The sequence below is a fragment of the Pseudophryne corroboree genome, chromosome 7 (genome assembly GCF_028390025.1).
Source record: "Pseudophryne corroboree isolate aPseCor3 chromosome 7, aPseCor3.hap2, whole genome shotgun sequence".
Taxonomy (NCBI): domain Eukaryota; kingdom Metazoa; phylum Chordata; class Amphibia; order Anura; family Myobatrachidae; genus Pseudophryne; species Pseudophryne corroboree.
The window spans coordinates 3,714,887-3,739,221 of NC_086450.1; the positions used below are offsets into that span (position 1 = coordinate 3,714,887).

Consider the following 24,335-nt stretch of genomic DNA (forward strand, 5'->3'; position numbering starts at 1 on the left):
ACCTCAGCATTAAATGTTGCTGGTATCTGCAGTAATGTCACACGATGGTCGGATGTCACAATTCCAGACGACGTCCACAGTCTCCAGAGCTTATTGTTGGCCACAGCGTAAGCGCATTCTGGGGATCTTCCCTGATGTGTGGTCGCCAAACACCCTTAAAATTGTTCCAAGTGAAAATCCAAATTTTATGTTGATTTCAGAGTTGGAGCGACCAATCTATTAGTAACACGCTGCCATGGTCACTGCACATATAGTATCTGCCTATATATATAGTACCGCTATTGGGGAAGACGGCTCTCACTGCCCCCAGGGGGTGCTGGGGGCTAATTACAGATCACCTACTAAAACATTACTAGCTTACATCTTATTCCCTAGGGCCAGAATTCTACAGACAGGGCCCAGGCTCTCATGATGCCATACGTGGTGATATACAATGTATCAGTGGCAGAGTCACTGTGCCAGTGCCCGCACAGTGCTGGATGGCACTTTATTTATAGGTGGCAACACAATATAGCCAGCTGGTGACAAATGTCAGGACGTGCACTTATCAGTAAAGGTGTGTACACACGGTGAGATTCCGGATAACCCCGGTTCTCACTGTGCGATAGGGACTAGGTCGGTATCGCACGCATAGATCACGGCGCTTGCGATACTGACTATGTACGATTTTGGCTACGTGTTAATTTTGACTAAACTTTTATACTAAATAGTAAAAATTGACTTGCCTGCACAGCCTGTCTAGGCTTGCGACAGCGACCTCGCGGGACCGCGCATCAGTATCGCAAGGTGACTTGCACCTTGCGATCTGCACCAACTTTTCTTGCGATTTTGACTATATAGTCAAAATCGAAAGAAATAATCTCACCGTATGTACACACCTTAATTCAGACATGGAAGTTTCCCCATATCGCATACGCATCATATAGGTTTCTTCCTCTAGTGCTGGACACCCCTGAGGAAGCCCTAACAGGTGATACGCAGTGGGTTACTTACCTTACTGGAACCTACCTACGTCCATCCTAATTACAGAACCACTGGAGTTCCTCTGGACATTGCTCATCCTGAAGGGTGACTGTGACCCGTTAGGATTGACCCGTTAGGATCTCTAAGCCTTTTTTATCTTGTATTTTCTTTTCTTTTTATCTGTATTTTTGTTGTACAGTAAATGTTTATAACTAAATGGTCCCATTTGGTATCTATATATACACTTCTAGAGATTATTGATTCTAAGGCTGAAGGAATTGCAGGTGGACGCTGTCACTGGTGCTGAATACTGTGACCCGTGCGTGAGAGGAAGAGGAATACTGTGACCCGCGCGTGAGAGGAAGAGGAAGACTGTGACCCATGCGTGAGAGGAAGAGGAAGACTGTGACCCATGCGTGAGAGGAAGAGGAAGACTGTGACCCGTGCGTGAGAGGAAGAGGAATACTGTGACCAGTGTGTGAGAGGAAGAGGAATACTGTGACTCGTGCGTGAGAGGAAGAGGAATACTGTGACCTGTGCGTGAGAGGAAGAGGAAGACTGTGACCCGTGCGTGAGAGGAAGAGGAAGACTGTGACCCGTGCGTGAGAGGAAGAGGAAGACTGTGACCCGTGCGTGAGAGGAAGAGGAAGACTGTGACCCGTGCGTGAGAGGAAGAGGAAGACTGTGACTCGTGCGTGAGAGGAAGAGGAATACTGTGACCCGTGCGTGAGAGGAAGAGGAATACTGTGACCCGTGCGTGAGAGGAAGAGGAAGACTGTGACCCGTGCGTGAGAGGAAGAGGAAGACTGTGACCCGTGCGTGAGAGGAAGAGGAAGACTGTGACCCGTGCGTGAGAGGAAGAGGAAGACTGTGACCCATGCGTGAGAGGAAGAGGAAGACTGTGACCCATGCGTGAGAGGAAGAGGAAGACTGTGACCCATGCGTGAGAGGAAGAGGAAGACTGTGACCCGTGCGTGAGAGGAAGACTGTGACCCGTGCGTGAGAGGAAGAGGAAGAATGTGACCCGTGCGTGAGAGGAAGAGGAATACTGTGACCCGTGCGTGAGAGGAAGAGGAATACTGTGACCCGTGCGTGAGCGGAAGAGGAAGACTGTGACCCGTGCGTGAGAGGAAGAGGAATACTGTGACCTGTGCGTGAGAGGAAGAGGAATACTGTGACCTGTGCGTGAAAGGAAGAGGAATACTGTGACCAGTGTGTGAGAGGAAGAGGAATACTGTGACCAGTGTGTGAGAGGAAGAGGAATACTGTGACCCGTGTGTGAGAGGAAGAGGAATACTGTGACCAGTGTGTGAGAGGAAGAGGAATACTGTGACCAGTGTGTGAGAGGAAGAGGAATACTGTGACCAGTGTGTGAGAGGAAGAGGAATACTGTGACCAGTGTGTGAGAGGAAGAGGAATACTGTGACCAGTGCGTGAGAGGAAGAGGAATACTGTGACCAGTGTGTGAGAGGAAGAGGAATACTGTGACCAGTGTGTGAGAGGAAGAGGAATACTGTGACTCGTGCGTGAGAGGAAGAGGAATACTGTGACCTGTGCGTGAGAGGAAGAGGAATACTGTGACCTGTGCGTGAGAGGAAGAGGAATACTGTGACCTGCGCGTGAAAGTAAGAGGAATACTGTGACCTGTGTGTGAGAGGAAGAGGAATACTGTGACCTGTGCGTGAGAGGAAGAGGAATACTGTAACCCGTGCGTGAGAGGAAGAGGAATACTGTGACCTGTACGTGAGAGGAAGAGGAATACTGTGACCTGTGCGTGAGAGGAAGAGGAATACTGTGACCAGTGTGTGAGAGGAAGAGGAATACTGTGACCAGTGTGTGAGAGGAAGAGGATTACTGTGACCAGTGTGTGAGAGGAAGAGGAATACTGTGACCCGTGTGTGAGAGGAAGAGGAATACTGTGACCCGTGTGTGAGAGGAAGAGGAATACTGTGACCAGTGTGTGAGAGGAAGAGGAATACTGTGACCAGTGTGTGAGAGGAAGAGGAATACTGTGACTCGTGCGTGAGAGGAAGAGGAATACTGTGACCCGTGTGTGAGAGGAAGAGGAATACTGTGACCAGTGTGTGAGAGGAAGAGGAATACTGTGACCTGTGCGTGAGAGGAAGAGGAATACTGTGACCTGTGTGTGAGAGGAAGAGGAATACTGTGACCTGCGCGTGAAAGTAAGAGGAATACTGTGACCTGTGTGTGAGAGGAAGAGGAATACTGTGACCTGTGCGTGAGAGGAAGAGGAATACTGTGACCTGTGCGTGAGAGGAAGAGGAATACTGTGACCTGTGTGTGAGAGGAAGAGGAATACTGTGACCTGTGTGTGAGAGGAAGAGGAATACTGTGACTCGTGCGTGAGAGGAAGAGGAATACTGTGACCAGTGTGTGAGAGGAAGAGGAATACTGTGACCTGTGCGTGAGAGGAAGAGGAATACTGTGACCAGTGTGTGAGAGGAAGAGGAATACTGTGACCTGTGTGTGAGAGGAAGAGGAATACTGTGACCTGTGTGTGAGAGGAAGAGGAATACTGTGACCTGCACGTGAAAGTAAGAGGAATACTGTGACCTGTGTGTGAGAGGAAGAGGAATACTGTGACCTGTGCGTGAGAGGAAGAGGAATACTGTGACCGGTGTGTGAGAGGAAGAGGAATACTGTGACCCGTGTGTGAGAGGAAGAGGAATACTGTGACCAGTGTGTGAGAGGAAGAGGAAGACTGTGACCCGTGCGTGAGAGGAAGAGGAAGAATGTGACCCGTGCGTGAGAGGAAGAGGAATACTGTGACCCGTGCGTGAGAGGAAGAGGAATACTGTGACCCGTGCGTGAGCGGAAGAGGAAGACTGTGACCCGTGCGTGAGAGGAAGAGGAATACTGTGACCTGTGCGTGAGAGGAAGAGGAATACTGTGACCTGTGCGTGAAAGGAAGAGGAATACTGTGACCAGTGTGTGAGAGGAAGAGGAATACTGTGACCAGTGTGTGAGAGGAAGAGGAATACTGTGACCCGTGTGTGAGAGGAAGAGGAATACTGTGACCAGTGTGTGAGAGGAAGAGGAATACTGTGACCAGTGTGTGAGAGGAAGAGGAATACTGTGACCAGTGTGTGAGAGGAAGAGGAATACTGTGACCAGTGTGTGAGAGGAAGAGGAATACTGTGACCAGTGCGTGAGAGGAAGAGGAATACTGTGACCAGTGTGTGAGAGGAAGAGGAATACTGTGACCAGTGTGTGAGAGGAAGAGGAATACTGTGACTCGTGCGTGAGAGGAAGAGGAATACTGTGACCTGTGCGTGAGAGGAAGAGGAATACTGTGACCTGTGCGTGAGAGGAAGAGGAATACTGTGACCTGCGCGTGAAAGTAAGAGGAATACTGTGACCTGTGTGTGAGAGGAAGAGGAATACTGTGACCTGTGCGTGAGAGGAAGAGGAATACTGTAACCCGTGCGTGAGAGGAAGAGGAATACTGTGACCTGTACGTGAGAGGAAGAGGAATACTGTGACCTGTGCGTGAGAGGAAGAGGAATACTGTGACCAGTGTGTGAGAGGAAGAGGAATACTGTGACCAGTGTGTGAGAGGAAGAGGATTACTGTGACCAGTGTGTGAGAGGAAGAGGAATACTGTGACCCGTGTGTGAGAGGAAGAGGAATACTGTGACCCGTGTGTGAGAGGAAGAGGAATACTGTGACCAGTGTGTGAGAGGAAGAGGAATACTGTGACCAGTGTGTGAGAGGAAGAGGAATACTGTGACTCGTGCGTGAGAGGAAGAGGAATACTGTGACCCGTGTGTGAGAGGAAGAGGAATACTGTGACCAGTGTGTGAGAGGAAGAGGAATACTGTGACCTGTGCGTGAGAGGAAGAGGAATACTGTGACCTGTGTGTGAGAGGAAGAGGAATACTGTGACCTGCGCGTGAAAGTAAGAGGAATACTGTGACCTGTGTGTGAGAGGAAGAGGAATACTGTGACCTGTGCGTGAGAGGAAGAGGAATACTGTGACCTGTGCGTGAGAGGAAGAGGAATACTGTGACCTGTGTGTGAGAGGAAGAGGAATACTGTGACCTGTGTGTGAGAGGAAGAGGAATACTGTGACTCGTGCGTGAGAGGAAGAGGAATACTGTGACCAGTGTGTGAGAGGAAGAGGAATACTGTGACCTGTGCGTGAGAGGAAGAGGAATACTGTGACCAGTGTGTGAGAGGAAGAGGAATACTGTGACCTGTGTGTGAGAGGAAGAGGAATACTGTGACCTGTGTGTGAGAGGAAGAGGAATACTGTGACCTGCACGTGAAAGTAAGAGGAATACTGTGACCTGTGTGTGAGAGGAAGAGGAATACTGTGACCTGTGCGTGAGAGGAAGAGGAATACTGTGACCGGTGTGTGAGAGGAAGAGGAATACTGTGACCCGTGTGTGAGAGGAAGAGGAATACTGTGACCAGTGTGTGAGAGGAAGAGGAATACTGTGACCAGTGCGTGAGAGGAAGAGGAATACTATGTTGTGCATTACTAAGATATCTGGTTCGCAGACTGAATTTTATTTCTGTTATTACCAAAGGTCACAGATATTCCGCTATCTGGCGCTTTTTCTGTCTCTCATCCACAGACCTATTTGCTGGTTTACCTGCCAGTATCCTGATGAACTCAGCTGCCTACCACAAATACACAGGGGAAGTGTATACAGGAGGACCCAGAGGAATGTATTGCCTAACCAACAGACTGACGATATCTGGTGCATGACTGAATACAGAGGAGAGCAGCCCATAGATATATATATATATATAGATATATATAGATAGATATAGATATATATATATATATATATATATATGATGCAGTCAATTTACCTACAATCAAAATCCAGACGGTCACAATCCCAACAACCATTGATTGACAGACAAAATCCCGACAAGGTCAAAATCCCGACATTTAAAATGTCAACAGTTTAAAAAGCCGACATGACTTCAGCCCTGTGGTGCGCGAGGGGAAGTGATTGCATCTCTGGTAACAGAGTAACGCGGTGCTCTGTGTAGGGCATGGCTGAGAATACACCGGGTAACATTATACTTTGGCTGCCTCCCATGTGCCCTGCAGCATCACATCCTCTCACTGGTGCAGATACGGACGACACAAAGCAATCACCTTGACGTTACAATGAGTGTAAATCCCTAACACAAGAAGCCGGCTATTCTCAGTAACAGCCGCTACAGACGGAGGATTAGCCGGGCTACACTGGTTACATCATGTTTAGTACAGACTGTCCGTGTACTTAAGGCCTAATTCAGACCTGATAGCAGCAGCACAATTGTTGTCTAATGGGCAAAACCACGTGCACTGCAGGGGGGGTGGGGGGCAGATGTAACGTGCAGAGAGAGATAGATTTGGGTGTGGTAGTGTTCATACTAGCACCCTGCACCTTTCTAAATCCATGCAGTTTCCTGCCTGGGGTGTCGCTCTCTGCTCTGGTGCTTCTCAGAACACTCTACTCTGTATCTCAGCACTGAAATACAGACCAGAGTGTGCTGAGAAGCCCTACAGCAGAGAGCGACACCCCAGGCAGGAAAGAGGAACTGCATGGATTTTGAAAGGTGCAGGGTGCTAGAATGAACATTAGTGTGGTGTGTTCAAACTGAAATCTAAATTGCAGTGTAAAAATAAAGCAGCCAGTATTTACCCTGCACAGAAACAATATAACCCACCCAAATCTAACTCTCTCTGCACATGTTACATCTGCCCCACCTGCAGTGCACATGGGCCCTCATTCCGAGTTGTTCGTTCGGTAAATTTCATCGCATCGCAGCGTTTTTCTGCTTAGTACGCATGCGCAATGTTCGCACTGCGACTGCGCCAAGTAATTTTGCTATGAAGATAGTTTTTTTACTCACGGCTTTTTCTTCGCTCCGGCGAACGTAATGTGATTGACAGGAAATGGGTGTTACTGGGCGGAAACACGGCGTTTTATGGGCGTGTGGATGAAAACGCTACCGTTTCCGGAAAAAACGCAGGAGTGGCTGGAGAAACGGGGGAGTGTCTGGGCGAACGCAGGGTGTGTTTGTGACGTCAAACCAGGAACGACAAGCACTGAACTGATCGCAGATGCCGAGTAAGTCTGAAGCTACTCTGAAACTGCTAAGTAGTTTGTAATCGCAATATTGCGAATACATCGTTCGCAATTTTAAGAAGCTAAGATACACTCCCAGTAGGCGGCGGCTTAGCGTGTGTAACTCTGCTAAAATCGCCTTGCGAGCGATCAACTCGGAATGAGGGCCATGGTTTTGCCCATTTGCTAACACATTTGCTGCTGCGATCAGGTGAGAATTAGGCCCCTACCTGTTGTGGTACATCAGCATGAGGCAGTGTGACTGCGAGACGCAGGAAATGATGCAGGACAGATATGGAGTCACCTCTGTATAGTCTGCAGCATTTCTCTACACAGCAAATATGCGGAGCCGCTTCTATTTCTGTGTGAGAAAGCTGTGTTATAACACAAGCCTACAGAGACACACGGACATGCTGCTATGTAACCTATAGGAAACATATACTTTATTCATGTCGGCAAGCAGGAGATCGGCAGCAGTGTGTTTGCGCACTAGGTCACAATGCTGCTTAACGCGTAGGAACGGTGTCGGCAGTGTAAGTGTGAACATGCCGGTAAAGGATGGGAAAGCAGCAGGTGTACAGTTATACGGCTGACACAGTTACAATGCCTTACACAGCATTCTAATTGTGCCGTCGACACACTGCCGCCGACCTCCTGCTTGCTGACAATGTCTATAAACTGAATTACAGACTATAAATACCACAAGGCCTCCAGATTTCACACTCCCAGTACTCCATACGGGCTATGGGTTCATAGGAGTGGCTGGAGGGGTAACGGGCACGTGTCGGCATTGGTTTATGTGCAAATAGAGGGAACAAGTGTCACGTGAAGAGGAACGCATTCTTATACTGGATTTTCCCTCTGGTTACAGAAGTTGCTGTTTTATTACTGGTTTCAAAGTTACCAAAATAAAAGAAAGATGTAAAAATGCTAAATTCAATTGCTGTCACATTATTTGCACAGATGAGGTCACCAGACACAGACGCCGACACGGACATAGATATCTATACGTGGCAGACAAATGTATAGGGGCTATGTACAGAGATGGATGAGAAGGTTGCTGGAGCGGGAGATAAGTGCCCCCCCAGGTATGTGACGTGTGGTCTCTGCCCCTCGCCACTAGACTGCAGAGCACCCCGACTCCCGGACTCACATTGGCGTAGTACTCCATTACTAGCAGATATTCCAGGCGCCCATCTGACGTCACTCGCTCATCGGCCACGATGAAATGGGCGATATTGTCGTGTTCCAGCAGAGGAGTGCGGTAAATGCTTCTTTCATTGATGAAATTCTGACGATTGTTGAAAGAGAAAACTTTCACCGCCACAGAGCGCTCATCTAGGGATCCTTTGTACACGGAGCCGTAGCGGCCGCGGCCAATCAGCTGGAAAAACATGAAAGCAATATGTAGAAATGGTCATAATAACCATACACAGCTTCATAAGCCTACACAATCACACACAACACACACAGCTGCCATGCTGTCACAGTTATGCTCACGGTTTATGTTACAATGTGGCACGTTATATACTCCCAGATCAGAGATTTGTATACTAGTAACCAGGGAAAGAGTTCCTCTGAGACTGAGAGCCGGAACCATACAGCACACAGGAAGGCGGCTACGTCTGACACGCTGAGAACCGGAACCACACAGCACACAGGGAGGCTGCTACGTCTGACACACTGAGAGCCGGAACCATACAGCACACAGGAAGGCGGCTTCGTCTGACACGCTGAGAGCCGGAACCACACAGGTCGGGGAAGGGGGGGTGTTATAGGAGTGTTGGCGTGGACAGAGACCCTGAACCTCCCATAGGGCAGGTGTAAGTGTGGAGAGAGCGTCCGATGGTGGCTTGGTATTACAGCGTGGCCTTCTTGGTGCCGGCACATTCAGGTGCAGGTATCTACACGAGGTGAAGGTGGAGACTAGTGGCAGCGGCAATCTCTGATTCAGGCTCAGTATAAGTGTTATTTAGGAGCACAGAATGCTACATCCCACGTTCCTCACCTCCAGTAGCTTCAGGTTGTCCAGGTCCAGGGATGGCTCCGATGTCGCCGCTTCCATCATATTCATACTGTGAATGCCTTGTTTACGATCTTCTAAAACCAAAATAAATAGTCAGATTACGCAATGACGACGCAGGCACAGCACACCACTGTGACCGAGCCTCCCTGGGCATTAAAGCCACGGAGCACGGTGCCATACTGCCACGCTGACCCATGTACAGTGCCCAGACACAAGGGGCACAGAGACTGGTGCAGCACATTGTGCGCAGTGTACTCTCTGTGATTGGTGGCTTCCTCTAATACATTATATACAAGCACCTCTAACACTGGGAGACGGGTGGGGTGGCCGTGGTATGCTGGTCACATGACACAATTTCCTGCTGTGTCCAGTGGAATACGTGTATTTGGAAGGGCCGGACTTGGTGGTAATGGGGCGATAGGGTGTGCTGGCTACGCAGAGCTGATCCTCTCTTATACCAGGGATACGGCTGATAGTAAGGAGGACCGCTATGAACCCAAGCGCATAGACTGTGCGGCAGCGGCTTACGGCAGCTGTACATGAGGGAACTACGTCCGGCTTGTGCTCATCTCTGCATTAGCCCCATTGTTTCGCCTTTCCAGCGTCTCTTCGTGCTCACTAGCCATGTCTCTACATCATTAGGCAGATCTGTCATTGATCTGGGATGTGACACAAAGCGGTTTCCTGAAATTATATCCCACATAAAGCACAGTACAGCTGTGACGTATCCAAAGGCAACACAAGTAAATCGGTCTGACGTCATTCTTATATCACCAATCTAATATATAACCACAAGGTGGAAAATCACACCAGGGAAAACGCAGGAGAAATCAATGCATTTAATTCCAGCTGCAGTACATAACGTACAATCAGCTTCATTCAATGGATGCCGGACAACGCAGGAAATTAATCCAATGTACCAAACAAGACAAAGCGAGCAACTCATTGATCCAATAAGATCCTACTTCACTGACTATCTCCTGCACTTATCCAGCTGGCAGGGTAGACAGGGCGTATTATAACCCCGCACTAGACAACCTAGAGCTCAACCAGTACCCACTGCCACGAGGCTTACTGAAAACCGTGTTCCCTGGGGGAAATGTACTGATGGGGAATGGGTGTAATGATGGGGGACATGTAGGGTGAGGGGTTGTACTGATGGGGAATGGGTGTAATGATGGGGACATGTAGGGTGAGGGGCTGTACTGGTGGAGAATGGGGGTAATGATGGGGGACATGTAGGGTGAGGGGTTGTACTGATGGGGAATGGGGGTAATGATGGGGGACATGTATGGTGAGGGGCTGTACTGATGAGGAATGGGGGTAATGATGGGGGACATGTAGGGTGAGGGGCTGTACTGATGGGGAATGGGTGTAATGATTGGGGACATGTAGTGTGAAGAGCTGTACTGATGGGGGATGGGTGTAATGATAGGGACATGTAGGGTGAGGGGCTGTACTGATGGGGAATGGGTGTAATGATGGGGGACATGTAGGGTGAGGGGTTGTACTGATGGGGAATGGGGGTAATGATGGGGGACATGTAGGGTGAGGGGTTGTACTGATGGGGAATGGGTGTAATGATGGGGGACATGTAGGGTGAGGGGTTGTACTGATGGAGAATGGGGGTAATGATGGGGGACATGTATGGTGAGGGGCTGTACTGATGAGGAATGGGGGTAATGATGGGGGACATGTAGGGTGAGGGGCTGTACTGATGGGGAATGGGTGTAATGATGGGGGACATGTAGGGTGAGGGGTTGTACTGATGGGGAATGGGGGTAATGATGGGGGACATGTATGGTGAGGGGCTGTACTGATGGGGAATGGGGGTAATGATGGGGTACATGTAGGGTGAGGTGCTGTACTGATGGGGAATGGGTGTAATGATGGGGGACATGTAGGGTGAGGGGTTGTACTGATGGGGAATGGGGGTAATGATGGGGGACATGTATGGTGAGGGGCTGTACTGATGGGGAATGGGGGTAATGATGGGGGACATGTAGGGTGAGGGGCTGTACTGATGGGGAATGGGGGTAATGATGGGGGACATGTAGGGTGAGGGGCTGTACTGATGGGGAATGGGTGTAATGATGGGGACATGTAGGATGAGTGGCTGTACTGATGGGGAATGGGTGTAATGATGGGGACATGTAGGGTGAGGGGTTGTACTGATGGGGAATGGGGGTAATGATGGGGGACATGTATGGTGAGGGGCTGTACTGATGGGGAATGGGGGTAATGATGGGGGACATGTAGGATGAGTGGCTGTACTGATGGGGAATGGGTGTAATGATGGGGACATGTAGGGTGAGGGGCTGTACTGATGGGGAATGGGGGTAATGATGGGGGATGTGGCCGGAGAGACCAACCAGCCACACGTGTAATGGCGGCTGCGGCACTGAAGGTGTTAACCCTTGTGCCTGGCGCCATATTAAGGGACAATGGGCGCTGGGCGTCACTGTTAAACGTACTTACGGCGCTGGGTACGGACTGTTTAAAAGTTTGTTTAATGATGTGTTTTAACATGTCATATGTAGTGCTCTATGCACAATTGCAGGAATGCATGTTTAACTGTATTTTATATTCAAGATGTGGTCATCTGTATATTTAAAGAGGAAAATGCACTTACTATTATAGATGTCTGAATAATCATGTCTTATCCTTTGGGAATGGGACAGGGCCCTTAGCATGCCACTTCCTATCAGAGAGGTGTGAAGGACAATACCTTTTGATGTGTAAGTTCTTTAGAGAGAGATGCTAATCACTGGGTTTATGGGCTTGGAACTTGTTTCATGTACCTGATTTAATTGACATGCGAGCGACCTATGCAGGAAGGAAGACTGTTTGTATTGTAGCCTTCCTGTTGTGGTCTCAGACACTGGGTTTGCCTGGAGATGTGAATGAGACAGAAACATTGTGTTTTGAAGCTATGTGATAAATTTATCAATAGTGAATGTTAATCTGATACCAAACGCCTGTGTCAGAGGAAGGAGGATATTGTTTTATTGCACTTATATCCTTGTAAAATGTGATTTATTGGTATTTTGTAAAATAACCTGATTGGTTGGAGAAGACAGGGAGGGCTTACCCCCCTGTGATACTGTGTGGAAAACTGACATAAAAAGGAGACCTGCGTGCCTCCAGGTTGTAGTTATACCATCTTATTCTGCTGGAACATCTTGCTGTATGCTGTTGCCCCTAGCAATAGGGAAGAGTTCTCTTTAGAACTATATTTGAGCAAATAAACATCTTTGCCTCAAGACTGCTTCATCTTGTGACCAACAGGGTTAGGCCAAACCTAGCCCCGTTCTCCGGCTGTCCAGGGAAGCACCTGACGTCTCCAAGCTCCGCCTTCCGCCAGCTACCGGTAGAGGCCTAGCAAGTGGCTAGTGGGGATTCGTCGACACCACACAGGTGTGGTAAAGCAGTGCGTCGGCACATACAGAGCAGAACCGTGGTTCCAAACGCCACGGCAGGTTAGGAGTTTGGTGGTGGCAGCAAGAACCCGCCCACAACGCAGTGAGTGGAGTCAGTAACAGGCGGTTACTGACGGTAAGCGGGAATCCCCTAGGTGGTCAGGCCTCGTGCGGCTTGACCTTCCATTCTGTGCGCAGTCGACGGGACGCGGCAAGCGACGAGTGCTTCCGTACGGTACCGTCCTGTCACAGAAATTGGTGGCATAGTGGTGGGATATTCCCAGGCGGCTTTTCATCACCTGATTGGAGAAGCCGAGTTACTCAGGAGAGGAGTAACTGCAGCGCAGGAGGACGCACAAGATGGCGGAATTCAGCGGAATGTACAAGGATGATCTGGAGATCGTATGCCAGGAGAAGGGTGTGGATATCCCTTTCAACGCGTCCAGGAGCGTCATGCAGGCGGCGCTCAGGAGCTGGGAGGAGTCTCATCGGGCGGAGGTGGAAAGCACTGACGGCGTCAGCATCGCAGAGGACGGCCCAACAGTGGACCTTCGTAAGGAACCGGTGAGAACCACAAGTCCCGCTCTCTCTCACAGCAGCAATGTTTCCCTGCAATCCCTAGCAGGGCCAGGATCCCAACGTCCCAGGGGGGGCGGCCCAGATACCCTAGCAGATCGGCTAGCGGAATTGGGGGAAAGGGCAACGGAGCAAGAGCGCTTGATCATCATCCAGATGTGGCGTGATGAGCGGGCACCACAGGCCGTGGTACCCCGGGAGCCGTTGTCAGCTGTTGTACACAGATCAGGACGTATACAGTTTGCCAAGTTTGCAGACAGTGCTGGGGACATTGATGGACATTTACAAGTTTTTGAAAGGACTTGTAAACTACACGATCTACCCAAGTCGGAGTGGGTGAGACACCTTGTGCCCACTCTGCATGGAGAGGCCTTGGAGGCCTATCGAGGAGTGGCGACGGAGGACTGTGGGAACTACGACGAAGTCGCGAAGGCCCTCCTCCAGCGATTCTTCATCACTCCAGAGTCTTACAGGAAGAAGTTCAGAGACTTGCCCAAGAATCCTAGCAGCACCCATGAGCAGTTCGCCACCCAGCTGCGGCAGTACGTGGTGAAGTGGGTGAAGGATTCGGAAGCCACTACATGGGACGCACTGATCGACCTGATCTGCAGGGAGCAGTTCTACCGCCGGTGCGCCCAAGAAGTGAAGGAGTGGGTGCTAGATCGGGAGCCACCCAGCTTAAAGATGGCTGCCCAATTAGCAGACAAGTATGTGGCAGTTCGGCCACGGGGGCAGAAGCGCTCCGCCAGCAGCCAGCTCCAACAGACTGTACTACCAAGGGGACCCCCCTCTTCAGCTCATCACCCCCAAAGACAAGCATCTTCCAACCCGGGTGCTCTTGGCCAGCAACCGCACCGCAGCGTCCCTGCAACTGATCAGAGATCATCGGTGCCACGACTGGAGAAGAAGTGCTACGGCTGTGGGAAAATCGGACATCTGAGGATGAACTGTCCTGCATCCCAAGCACCCCAGACTCGTGCCCCAAATCCGAGTGCTGGAGCCCGGATCGCTTGTTTGACGAGAGGAGATGAGCCTACAGAGACTGTTCCCCCTCCAGTCAGTCCGATGGAGTGTGGCGAGAGACAGGTGCACTCTGCGGAGAGAGTCACCTGCATGGCCAAACAGCCCCTACACAACATGTGGAGGCACCTGCAGCCAGTCCACGTGGGACCCCTGCAGGGAGAAGGCCTAAGAGACTCTGGGGCCTCAATCACTGTGGTGAGCCCCCACCTTATAGATCCTGCTGCAGTATTGCAGGGTCGCACTGCCACGGTCACCCTGGCAGAAGGAACAGAAAAAGCGGTCCCCATGGCAAGAGTCTACCTGGACTGGGGAGCTGGACCAGAGTTGCGAGAAGTTGCCGTCATGGATGGTCTCCCAACTGATGTGGTCCTAGGAAATGATCTGGGTGGTGGGATCGTCACTATGTTTGTTGGCGCCATTCCCCGGAGTCAAGTTCCAAAACCACCGTTGACATCAGCTACTCCAGCACAGCCCAGCCCAGAGGAAAAGACTACAGCTGCTAGACAACTGCCAGCACAGCCAACCACAGCATCAACCAGCCCAGAGGAAAAGATCACAGCGGCTAGATCAGTACATCGACCCCGCATGCCTTTTGCCTCTGGTATGCCTACGTCCCCTAGCAACGCAGAGGATGTCGGTTCCAGCTCGTTTGATCCTGTGGGGGTGCCCAATGATGCTCCTGACCCAAGTGGTTTGCCAACTCCGGCGGTGAGTATGAGAGACCACACTGACTTTTCCATGACTGACCCCTACCAGACTGACCCTAGTAGTCCCCACCTAGATCCCCCTGTAGAGTGTCCCAATTTAGGAGAGATTGAGGGCCACAGGCAGGAGTTTAGGGAGGCTCAACTCTCTGACCCATCCCCGAAAGGCATGAGGCGCCACTCTGGCAGCGGCCTTGACAGGGTTGGGGCGGGGAGGTTGACCTGGCGGGAAGGGTTAAGGTACAGGGTAGCCCGGAAAGTGGGAGGGGATAGACCAGATAGGGAATGTGTCCAACTGGTCCCCTCAGGGAACGTTCCTGCGCAACCGGTGTCGGTTGCCAGCGAAACCCCTTTGGACAGTAACCCGGAGACAGACCGTACCCTGAAGTGCCTGACACAGAGCTTACCCTGGTCTGGAATGTCGGATGACGCCCAGACCAACTGTAAGGCTGGTGCCATGCGTTGGCAGCCGGGGCACTCCAGCGGTTGTGTTGTCTCTGGGCCTCTGCCCATAGGAGAACCCTTGCAGCAAGTTGCTGTGGACATAGCAGGTCCCCTGCCTGTGCACAGTAGATTGGGGATGACATGCAGCCTCCCTGTAGTGGATGCCACAAAGGATCCAGAGGCTGGTGGTCTGGCCGCCATCACTGTGGCACAGGTAGCGGACGAGGAGGGAAGAGTAGGCCTAGGTGACAGGGTAGGTTTCCCGAGTCATAGGTCGCCGGAGGAGGATTGGAGGGCAGGTCTGACGGTTAGGGCAGACAGTTGCCAGATAGGTATGACGGAGGTGCAGTGCCTGGGGCACCATGTGGGAGGAGACAGGGGTAGGCCCAACCCAGAGGGGGTGGAGGCAACCAGAGGCTGTCCCCGACCCACATCACCCAGACCGGTACTGACCTTAGAACCTGTAAGGCCCTACGGACATGTTGTCATTGACTTTAGTCCTGTAGTGAACCCCTTGACAGAGATGGCTAGGAAGGGCATTCCCAAGTCAGTGGACTTTGCACCCGCTTGCGAGTTGGCATTCCAGTCATTGAAGAAGGCTCGGGTACCCGCTCCAGTGCTGATGGCGCACATTCTTGACCAGGACTGTGTGTTACGAACTATTGCGCCACTGCACGGACTGGGAGCTGTACCGAGCCAGAAAGAGCCATATGGGCAGGAGCACCCTGTGGCCTGTTTGAGCAGGAAACTGCTATTGTGGGAGGTGGGGTATGCCACAATTGGGACACCGTGGGTGGCCCTTGTTTGTAACCGGCCCCCCACCGTGGTGACTTACCACCTACCTGTTAGGTGGCTGCAACCTACCTTGGGGGAATTGGACAGACTTTTGTGGTGGAGCCTTGAACTTGGACTTCAGGTGGACTATTTGAAGATTGTGCACCCACGAAGAGAGGCCCACTGCACTATGGATGAACTGTCTAGGCAAGAGCCTACACATCCCAGGTAGCGTCCCCTTCACCCCAACGGACTGCGGGACCAGGACCCAAATCGTTGGGACATGGGTCCCTGGTTGACCCGCTTGAATGGGGGGGGAGGAGTGTGGCCGGAGAGACCAACCAGCCACACGTGTAATGGCGGCTGCGGCACTGAAGGTGTTAACCCTTGTGCCTGGCGCCATATTAAGGGACAATGGGCGCTGGGCGTCACTGTTAAACGTACTTACGGCGCTGGGTACGGACTGTTTAAAAGTTTGTTTAATGATGTGTTTTAACATGTCATATGTAGTGCTCTATGCACAATTGCAGGAATGCATGTTTAACTGTATTTTATATTCAAGATGTGGTCATCTGTATATTTAAAGAGGAAAATGCACTTACTATTATAGATGTCTGAATAATCATGTCTTATCCTTTGGGAATGGGACAGGGCCCTTAGCATGCCACTTCCTATCAGAGAGGTGTGAAGGACAATACCTTTTGATGTGTAAGTTCTTTAGAGAGAGATGCTAATCACTGGGTTTATGGGCTTGGAACTTGTTTCATGTACCTGATTTAATTGACATGCGAGCGACCTATGCAGGAAGGAAGACTGTTTGTATTGTAGCCTTCCTGTTGTGGTCTCAGACACTGGGTTTGCCTGGAGATGTGAATGAGACAGAAACATTGTGTTTTGAAGCTATGTGATAAATTTATCAATAGTGAATGTTAATCTGATACCAAACGCCTGTGTCAGAGGAAGGAGGATATTGTTTTATTGCACTTATATCCTTGTAAAATGTGATTTATTGGTATTTTGTAAAATAACCTGATTGGTTGGAGAAGACAGGGAGGGCTTACCCCCCTGTGATACTGTGTGGAAAACTGACATAAAAAGGAGACCTGCGTGCCTCCAGGTTGTAGTTATACCATCTTATTCTGCTGGAACATCTTGCTGTATGCTGTTGCCCCTAGCAATAGGGAAGAGTTCTCTTTAGAACTATATTTGAGCAAATAAACATCTTTGCCTCAAGACTGCTTCATCTTGTGACCAACAGGGTTAGGCCAAACCTAGCCCCGTTCTCCGGCTGTCCAGGGAAGCACCTGACGTCTCCAAGCTCCGCCTTCCGCCAGCTACCGGTAGAGGCCTAGCAAGTGGCTAGTGGGGATTCGTCGACACCACACAGGTGTGGTAAAGCAGTGCGTCGGCACATACAGAGCAGAACCGTGGTTCCAAACGCCACGGCAGGTTAGGAGTTTGGTGGTGGCAGCAAGAACCCGCCCACAACGCAGTGAGTGGAGTCAGTAACAGGCGGTTACTGACGGTAAGCGGGAATCCCCTAGGTGGTCAGGCCTCGTGCGGCTTGACCTTCCATTCTGTGCGCAGTCGACGGGACGCGGCAAGCGACGAGTGCTTCCGTACGGTACCGTCCTGTCACAGGGGACATGTAGGGTGAGGGGCTGTACTGATGGGGAATGGGGGAATGATGGGGGACATGTATGGTGAGGGGCTGTACTGATGGGGAATGGATGTAATGATGGGGGACATGTAGGGTGAGGGGCTGTACTGATGGGGGAATGGGTGTAATGATGGAGGACATGTAGGGTGAGGTGCTGTACTGATGGGGAATGGGGGTAATGATAAGGGGACATGTAGGGTGAGGGGCTGTACTGATGGGCAATGGGGGGAATGATGTGGGACATGTAGGGTGAGGGGTTGTACTGATGGGGAATGGGTGTAATGATGGGGACATGTAGGGTGAGGGGTTGTACTGATGGGGAATGGATGTAATGATGGGGACATGTAGGGTGAGGGGTTGTACTGATGGGGAATGGGTGTAATGATGGGGGACATGTATGGTGAGGGGCTGTACTGATGGGGAATGGGGGTAATGATGGGGGACATGTATGGTGAGGGGCTGTACTGATGGGGAATGGGGGTAATGATGGGGAACATGTAGGGTGAAGTGCTGTACTGATGGGGAATGGGTGTAATGATGGGGACATGTAGGGTGAGGGGTTGTACTGATGGGAATTGGTGTAATGATGGGGGACATGTATGGTGAGGGGCTGTACTGATGGGGAATGGGGGTAATGATGGGGGACATGTATGGTGAGGGGCTGTACTGATGGGGAATGGGGGTAATGATGGGGGACATGTATGGTGAGGGGCTGTACTGATGGGGAATGGGGGTAATGATGGGGGACATGTATGGTGAGGGGCTGTACTGATGGGGAATGGGGGTAATGATGGGGGACATGTAGGGTGAGGGGCTGTACTGATGGGGAATGGGGGTAATGATGGGGGACATGAAGGGTGAGGGGCTGTACTGATGAGGAATGGGGGGAATGATGGGGGACATGTAGGGTGAGGGGCTGTACTGATGGGGAATGGGGGTAATGATGGGGGACATGTAGAGTGAGGGGCTGTACTGATGGGGAATGGGGGGAATGATGGGGGACATGAAGGGTGAGGGGCTGTACTGATGGGGAATGGGGGTAATGATGGGGGACATGAAGGGTGAGGTCCTGTACTGGTGGGGAATGGGGGGAATGATGGGGGACATGTAGGGTGAGGGGCTGTACTGATGGGGAATGGGGGGAATGATGGAGGACATGTAGGGTGAGGGGCTGTACTGATGGGGAATGGGTGTAATGATGGGGGACATGTAGGGTGAGAGGCTGTACTGATGTGGAATGGGGGGAATGGGGGGAATGATGGAGGACATGTAGGGTGAGGGGCTGTACTGATGCGGAATGGGTGCTTTTACCTACAGATAGGAATTGCTCATGTATATTTTACAACATTTTACAAACACACTGTTTATAAACACATAAAAATCACTCCTGAAAACTTTAACACTGCAAAATTTTAATTTGCTGGAATACAATTGTGGGCTATCATTTCTCCATTATATACTCAAGTTGTAAAAAGCAACCCTGTGACACCATGTAAGTGCCCCCAATAATATCTGCATGGTCAACAACAGCATTTTGTCTGTATATCATATGTGACACTTTGGAGGGTGAGTTCCCCTCTCTATAATGCCCATCACATAGGATGCGCACTGCAGTGCATTGTGTAACTACAAGACCCAGCACACCGCAGCTAGGACCTGTTATTCAACAAAAGCCAGGCAGTCACACAGACTGCCTGAGAGAAACATTTCTATTAGACAACCAGTGTTACCTACCTCCAAATATCCGGTATACAAAGAAGAAGACGACAATGAGCACCGCCAGGACCGACACCGAAGCCAGAGCAATTATCACCGTCATCTCACGATGCCAGCCTGTGGGACCTACAGAACACAACACAGGATAATTACACAACCTGTGTACACATTCAATGCAAGGAGGACTCTCCTGGATTTAGGTTTTAATAATATTTATATGTGCGTCCCAATGTTACACCTGTGAGGTTATACCTCCATCATATGCTGCGTACAGAAGCCACATATGTCCCAGCTACACATAACATCATACAGAGGAGCGGCTGGTCAGTGGGTGAGCGCGCTGTCAGATTGTAGTATTATACCACAAGTCATACATGTGCGTCCCAATGTTACACCTGTGAGGTTATACCTCCATCATATGCTGCGTACAGAAGCCACATATGTCCCAGCTACACATAACATCATACGGAGTAGCGGATGGTCAGTGGATGAGCGCGCTGCCAGATAACAGTATTATACCACACGTCATACACGTGCGTCATGAAAGAGACAGCATCATGCTAAAGTAGTTTTCAGCCATCTTGTACCACAGTAGCCATCTTGTCTGAATATAAAGAAACGCTTTTGCTTTAAAGTTATAAGTAATGCTGTTATTTTCTTAGAAGTTCCTCTGAGAATCAAGGTTAAGCTAATCACTAATCTCCTGGAACTTATTTTGAGAACAGTGATGTTTTGAGAACTGTGTCTACAGACTGACTCTCAAGGATTGTAATGTCTCATAATTTCTATGTGACACTTATGCTTATGGTTTTGTGACGTATAATAAATTCCTGTATATGCCTATAAGAACCCCTAGACAATAAACTTCTTCGGGCTCATTCTGATCTACATAACAAAGCGTGATGTGTGTTGATTGAGCCTCCCAAGCGATTGGTCAAAGGTATTTTAAACAAAGGTATTTTAAACAGACAACTGAAGGAACTTGATATAGGAGAAGGTTTTATCTCCAACAATACTTGGGGTCTTTTGTCTGCGATCACTGACAGCTGCTGCTGGTGGATGACAACACGACTGATGGCCGTATGCAGACACTGACAAAATCCCTGGGGTGAGTAATCTAACAGTTTGATTTTCATCTTGATTACTCTCTCAGTGCGTGTCCGTCAGCCTGTTCATCCATAGGCAGGTAGCTATACATGATTATTTTTTGAACCCGTTTTGTCTGTTTAAAAGGTGCACATTTTTGTTATGTTTCTGTTCTGTGTTTTCTGATAACGTACGTGCATAAGTTTCAGTTTTACATTTGCAAGAAAAAATTTGGTTTTATTTTTAATTGACATGTCAGGATTGCAAATGCTCGATAGTATTGTGGTATAATCCTGTTATTGTGAATTTAAAGGTACATTGCACAAGAGTGATTTCAGTTTTGTTGGTACAGTTAAAACAGGTTTTGCTACTGTCATAGGGTGTCATATTAATCCTGATATATTACCACAGTTTGTTGGTGGGGCTTATCCCTATTTTCTACGCTTTTTACCTATTAATCATTTGCCACCAGAATTTATTCCTGTCTGTCCAAAGAGTTTAACATTATTAGAAAAAGACATTACAATTATTGAAAAAGGGATTCCATGAGAATACAAGAGACGTATGACTCAGTGGTTAAAGAGGTCTTTGTGGACTAGATAGAGTCCAGTCAGTAATATCAAAGTTTTGTTTCGTTGTGTCAGAAATTAAAATCCAAATAGGTTGCTTCATTTAACCTTTTTATTGATGGTTTGTCCCATAAGGTATCACTATTGTTAGTTTGGATAACTATCCCATGAGATCTCTCCCTATAAGAAAACACTTAAAGGCTTAAGTGTAGATGATTAAAAGAGCAGGTCTTTGAAACGGAGGCTGACTTTTGAGTACTACACAGTGCAGGCAGGGTTTGCAATTCCGAAGGATATCGAAAGGTGAAATGATCACTCACCCAACGATGGGGGCACACAGTAGCATATCTGGGGAAGGGTCTCCCCTGGAAATTGTCAGCAATAGGGAGGGGGAAAAGGCACTTAAAGGAATAGGTGCGATTTTTAAAAAGGCAAACTTCCCATTGGAAGGGACACTGGATCCTAGCCAATGGATGAGGTTTGAAGCAAATAATAGACACTGGTTATTAATAGAAAAGGTTTTTCGGACACTGTAAAAATTTGGCAAACAATCTCACAAGAGATGATGATGATGGATTAAATCAGAGAAGAGAGGATACGTTTGAAACAAATGCGGTGAATTTACCCTCACCATATGCCACTGCACCAGTAATACCACTGGCAGTCATACCACCACAGGCTGTAATACCTCCACCGCCGCCGGTCCCAACACACACAAAACAACCAGCCGTAATGTACCCAGATATAAATGAGGTTGTGCAGGGAATGAAAAATATAAAGATACAGGACTTTCCAGAAAGAATCTGTGATTTTTGTAGACAATGTGTCCCAGAGGGTGATGAGAAATGTCCCTTTTGTACCAATTGGGTCAGTATTAATAACCCACCATGTAAACCAGACAGCAACCCCATCTGTAAGTTACCCAACAACCCTCCCAAAGAAAAAAGAATGTTGAGCCGCTTAAAAAACCGTAATACCAGTCCCGAGAGAGAGCAGCAGTTAACGGTCAAAAAACGGCTCAATAGACCATTAGCAGAAATACATTATACTGATCCTAAGTAAGCTACAGCTTTACCAAATTATGTTATGTCTGTAAAATTGCAGACCGCCAATAACCCTAGATTTAATGCTGCAAACCGGGTAGAAGATGGTAACCAAGAGTTTATACAGCAGGAACATTACACACCGTGGTTTCAGTCTGATATGTTAAGAATTGTAAATGAATTACCAGACATGTTTAAAAAATGCAGCAGGATTTTTCCTCAATTGTCACAGGTATATGGTATATAAGGTCCTTGTTGGATAGATTTAAAACAAATCCTTAGAGCAGCGGTAGGCTCTGGAGAATACTCCCTTATGGAACAAATGGCTGCCCAAGATGCAGCAGACGGTAAAGAGAAGATTGCAGACAAGCCAGCAGTAGAAGACCGATATACTATAGCAAGTGGAACGAATCTTTTAGCAAGGGTACAATGGACAGGTTTTCAAATACAGGAAACAGCACCTGCAGCACCAGATATTGTACAAAAGACTGACAATGTACGGCAGTATTATGATAAGCTTGTTGTGAGACAAGAAGATGAAGGATATCCAGTAGGTGACGCTGCAGGAGCAAGAATGTTAAAGACGAAGTTTCTAAATGGGTTCAAAAATGAACTAAGATCTCAGCTTTTTCAGATCCGACCAGAGGCTATGACCATGGATATAACAGCCATTCTACAGGTACTGGAAGGCATTGAAGATGTAGAAAGAGAAAAAAAGGAAAAGCGCATGTCAAAAGTCCCAGCAGTGACTGTCCATCTGGTACAGGGTCCCCAGAGAACCTGGAACTGCAAATCTAGAGGAAACCAAGGAAGACCATTCCAGGTCAGGAAACTGTTTGACGCGCAAGGTAATGACGTAACTAGCAATTGTTTTTGATGCATGCTTCCAGGACATCAGAAGAAGGACTGCAGAAAATACCTCAGGCGACAGCAAGCTTCCGAACAGCCACATGCAATACAACTTGCACAAGACGACAGTGCATGAAGGTGCGTAGCCCCTGTGTCAGCAGCAGTGTCCATATATGCTGCAGCAACAGACATTTCAACAAAAGGTACCATTACAGTGACTTTACCCACAAGACAAAAACTTGATTGTTTAATTGACAGAGGCTTCAAGAACTGTTTTTGTGCATAACCAGATTCCTTCACATTTGCTTACAGATCAGGCCATCGAAGCAACTGGATTGGGAGGTCAAGCCCTACCTTTACAAGAAAGCAAGATGATGCCCTTACTCATCAATGATGAAGCCACACCTGTCCCAGTGATTTCACTGAAGCCATGTCTACGATATTACAAGCATGGAGACCCCTTTACCCAGAAGACACACAGCTGATGCAGTATGTGGATAACCTGCTGATTGCCACCACCAGTGAAAAGAAGTGCCAAGAAGAGACAGTGTCCTTATTGAAGTTTCTGGAAGAACAAGAATGCAAAGCCTCAAAGGAGAAATTGCAGCTAGCAAGACAGAAGATAATCTTCATCGAACATTGTATTTCTCAAGGCACCAGACACCTGACAGTGGACAGGAAAAGGCTCATACTGCAAGCAAAAATGCCAACTACTGTGAAGCAAGTCAGATCATTCCTAGGCCTAGTGGGATACTGCAGGGAATGGATACCTCTAGCTTCAGTCTACATGCAAACTTTGTATGACAGCACCATAACGGAGGGTCCTCACCCCACTCGACTAGAGATGGAAAAAGCAATTAAGCAATTAAAAACAGCAATTGCCTCATCTCCAGCCCTGGGACTACCTGACTACAGTAAACCTGTTACCTTACATTTTCATGAAGGAGGCCATACACTGGGAATCTTCACGCAAATTCACGGACTAAAGCAAAGACCAGTGGCCTATCACTCAAGCAAGCTTGACAACATTATTCAAGGAGCACCTACCTGCATCAGAGCAGTAGTAGCAGTTTTAAAAAAGATAAAAGCACGGATATAGTGCTCAATCATGAACTTATCATCCAGGTACCACATGCAGTTACAGAAATTCTGCAACAAGCTAGGACAAAGCATCTGTCAGCAGCACGGCTAACCAAGTATGAAGTAGCACTGGTAAGTGCAACAAACGTGACCATCAGAAGATGTACTACCCTCAACCCAGAAACTCTTTTACCAGCTTTAATAAATAAAGGTATTGAATCTCAAGATTCAAAAGGAGGGAGAAACAGATTATCTTCTCTATTGATGGATCAGCAAGAAGATCATGAGGACCAGGAGGATGGTCCAGG

General features: G+C 48.9%; 1 protein-coding gene across 1 annotated transcript in view; it reads right to left on the bottom strand.

Annotated features, from left to right (window-relative positions):
• The window catches only part of BMPR2 (bone morphogenetic protein receptor type 2), a 242,499-nt gene that overhangs the window by 55,499 nt on the left and 162,665 nt on the right, over window positions 1-24,335 (bottom strand). Inside the window, exons 4-6 of the mRNA XM_063932244.1 lie at window positions 19,419-19,526; window positions 9,067-9,158; window positions 8,212-8,442 (exon numbers count right to left, since the gene is read on the bottom strand). Coding sequence (XP_063788314.1) covers window positions 8,212-8,442; window positions 9,067-9,158; window positions 19,419-19,526 — 431 coding nt within the window. The remainder of the gene's footprint in view (window positions 1-8,211; window positions 8,443-9,066; window positions 9,159-19,418; window positions 19,527-24,335) is intronic.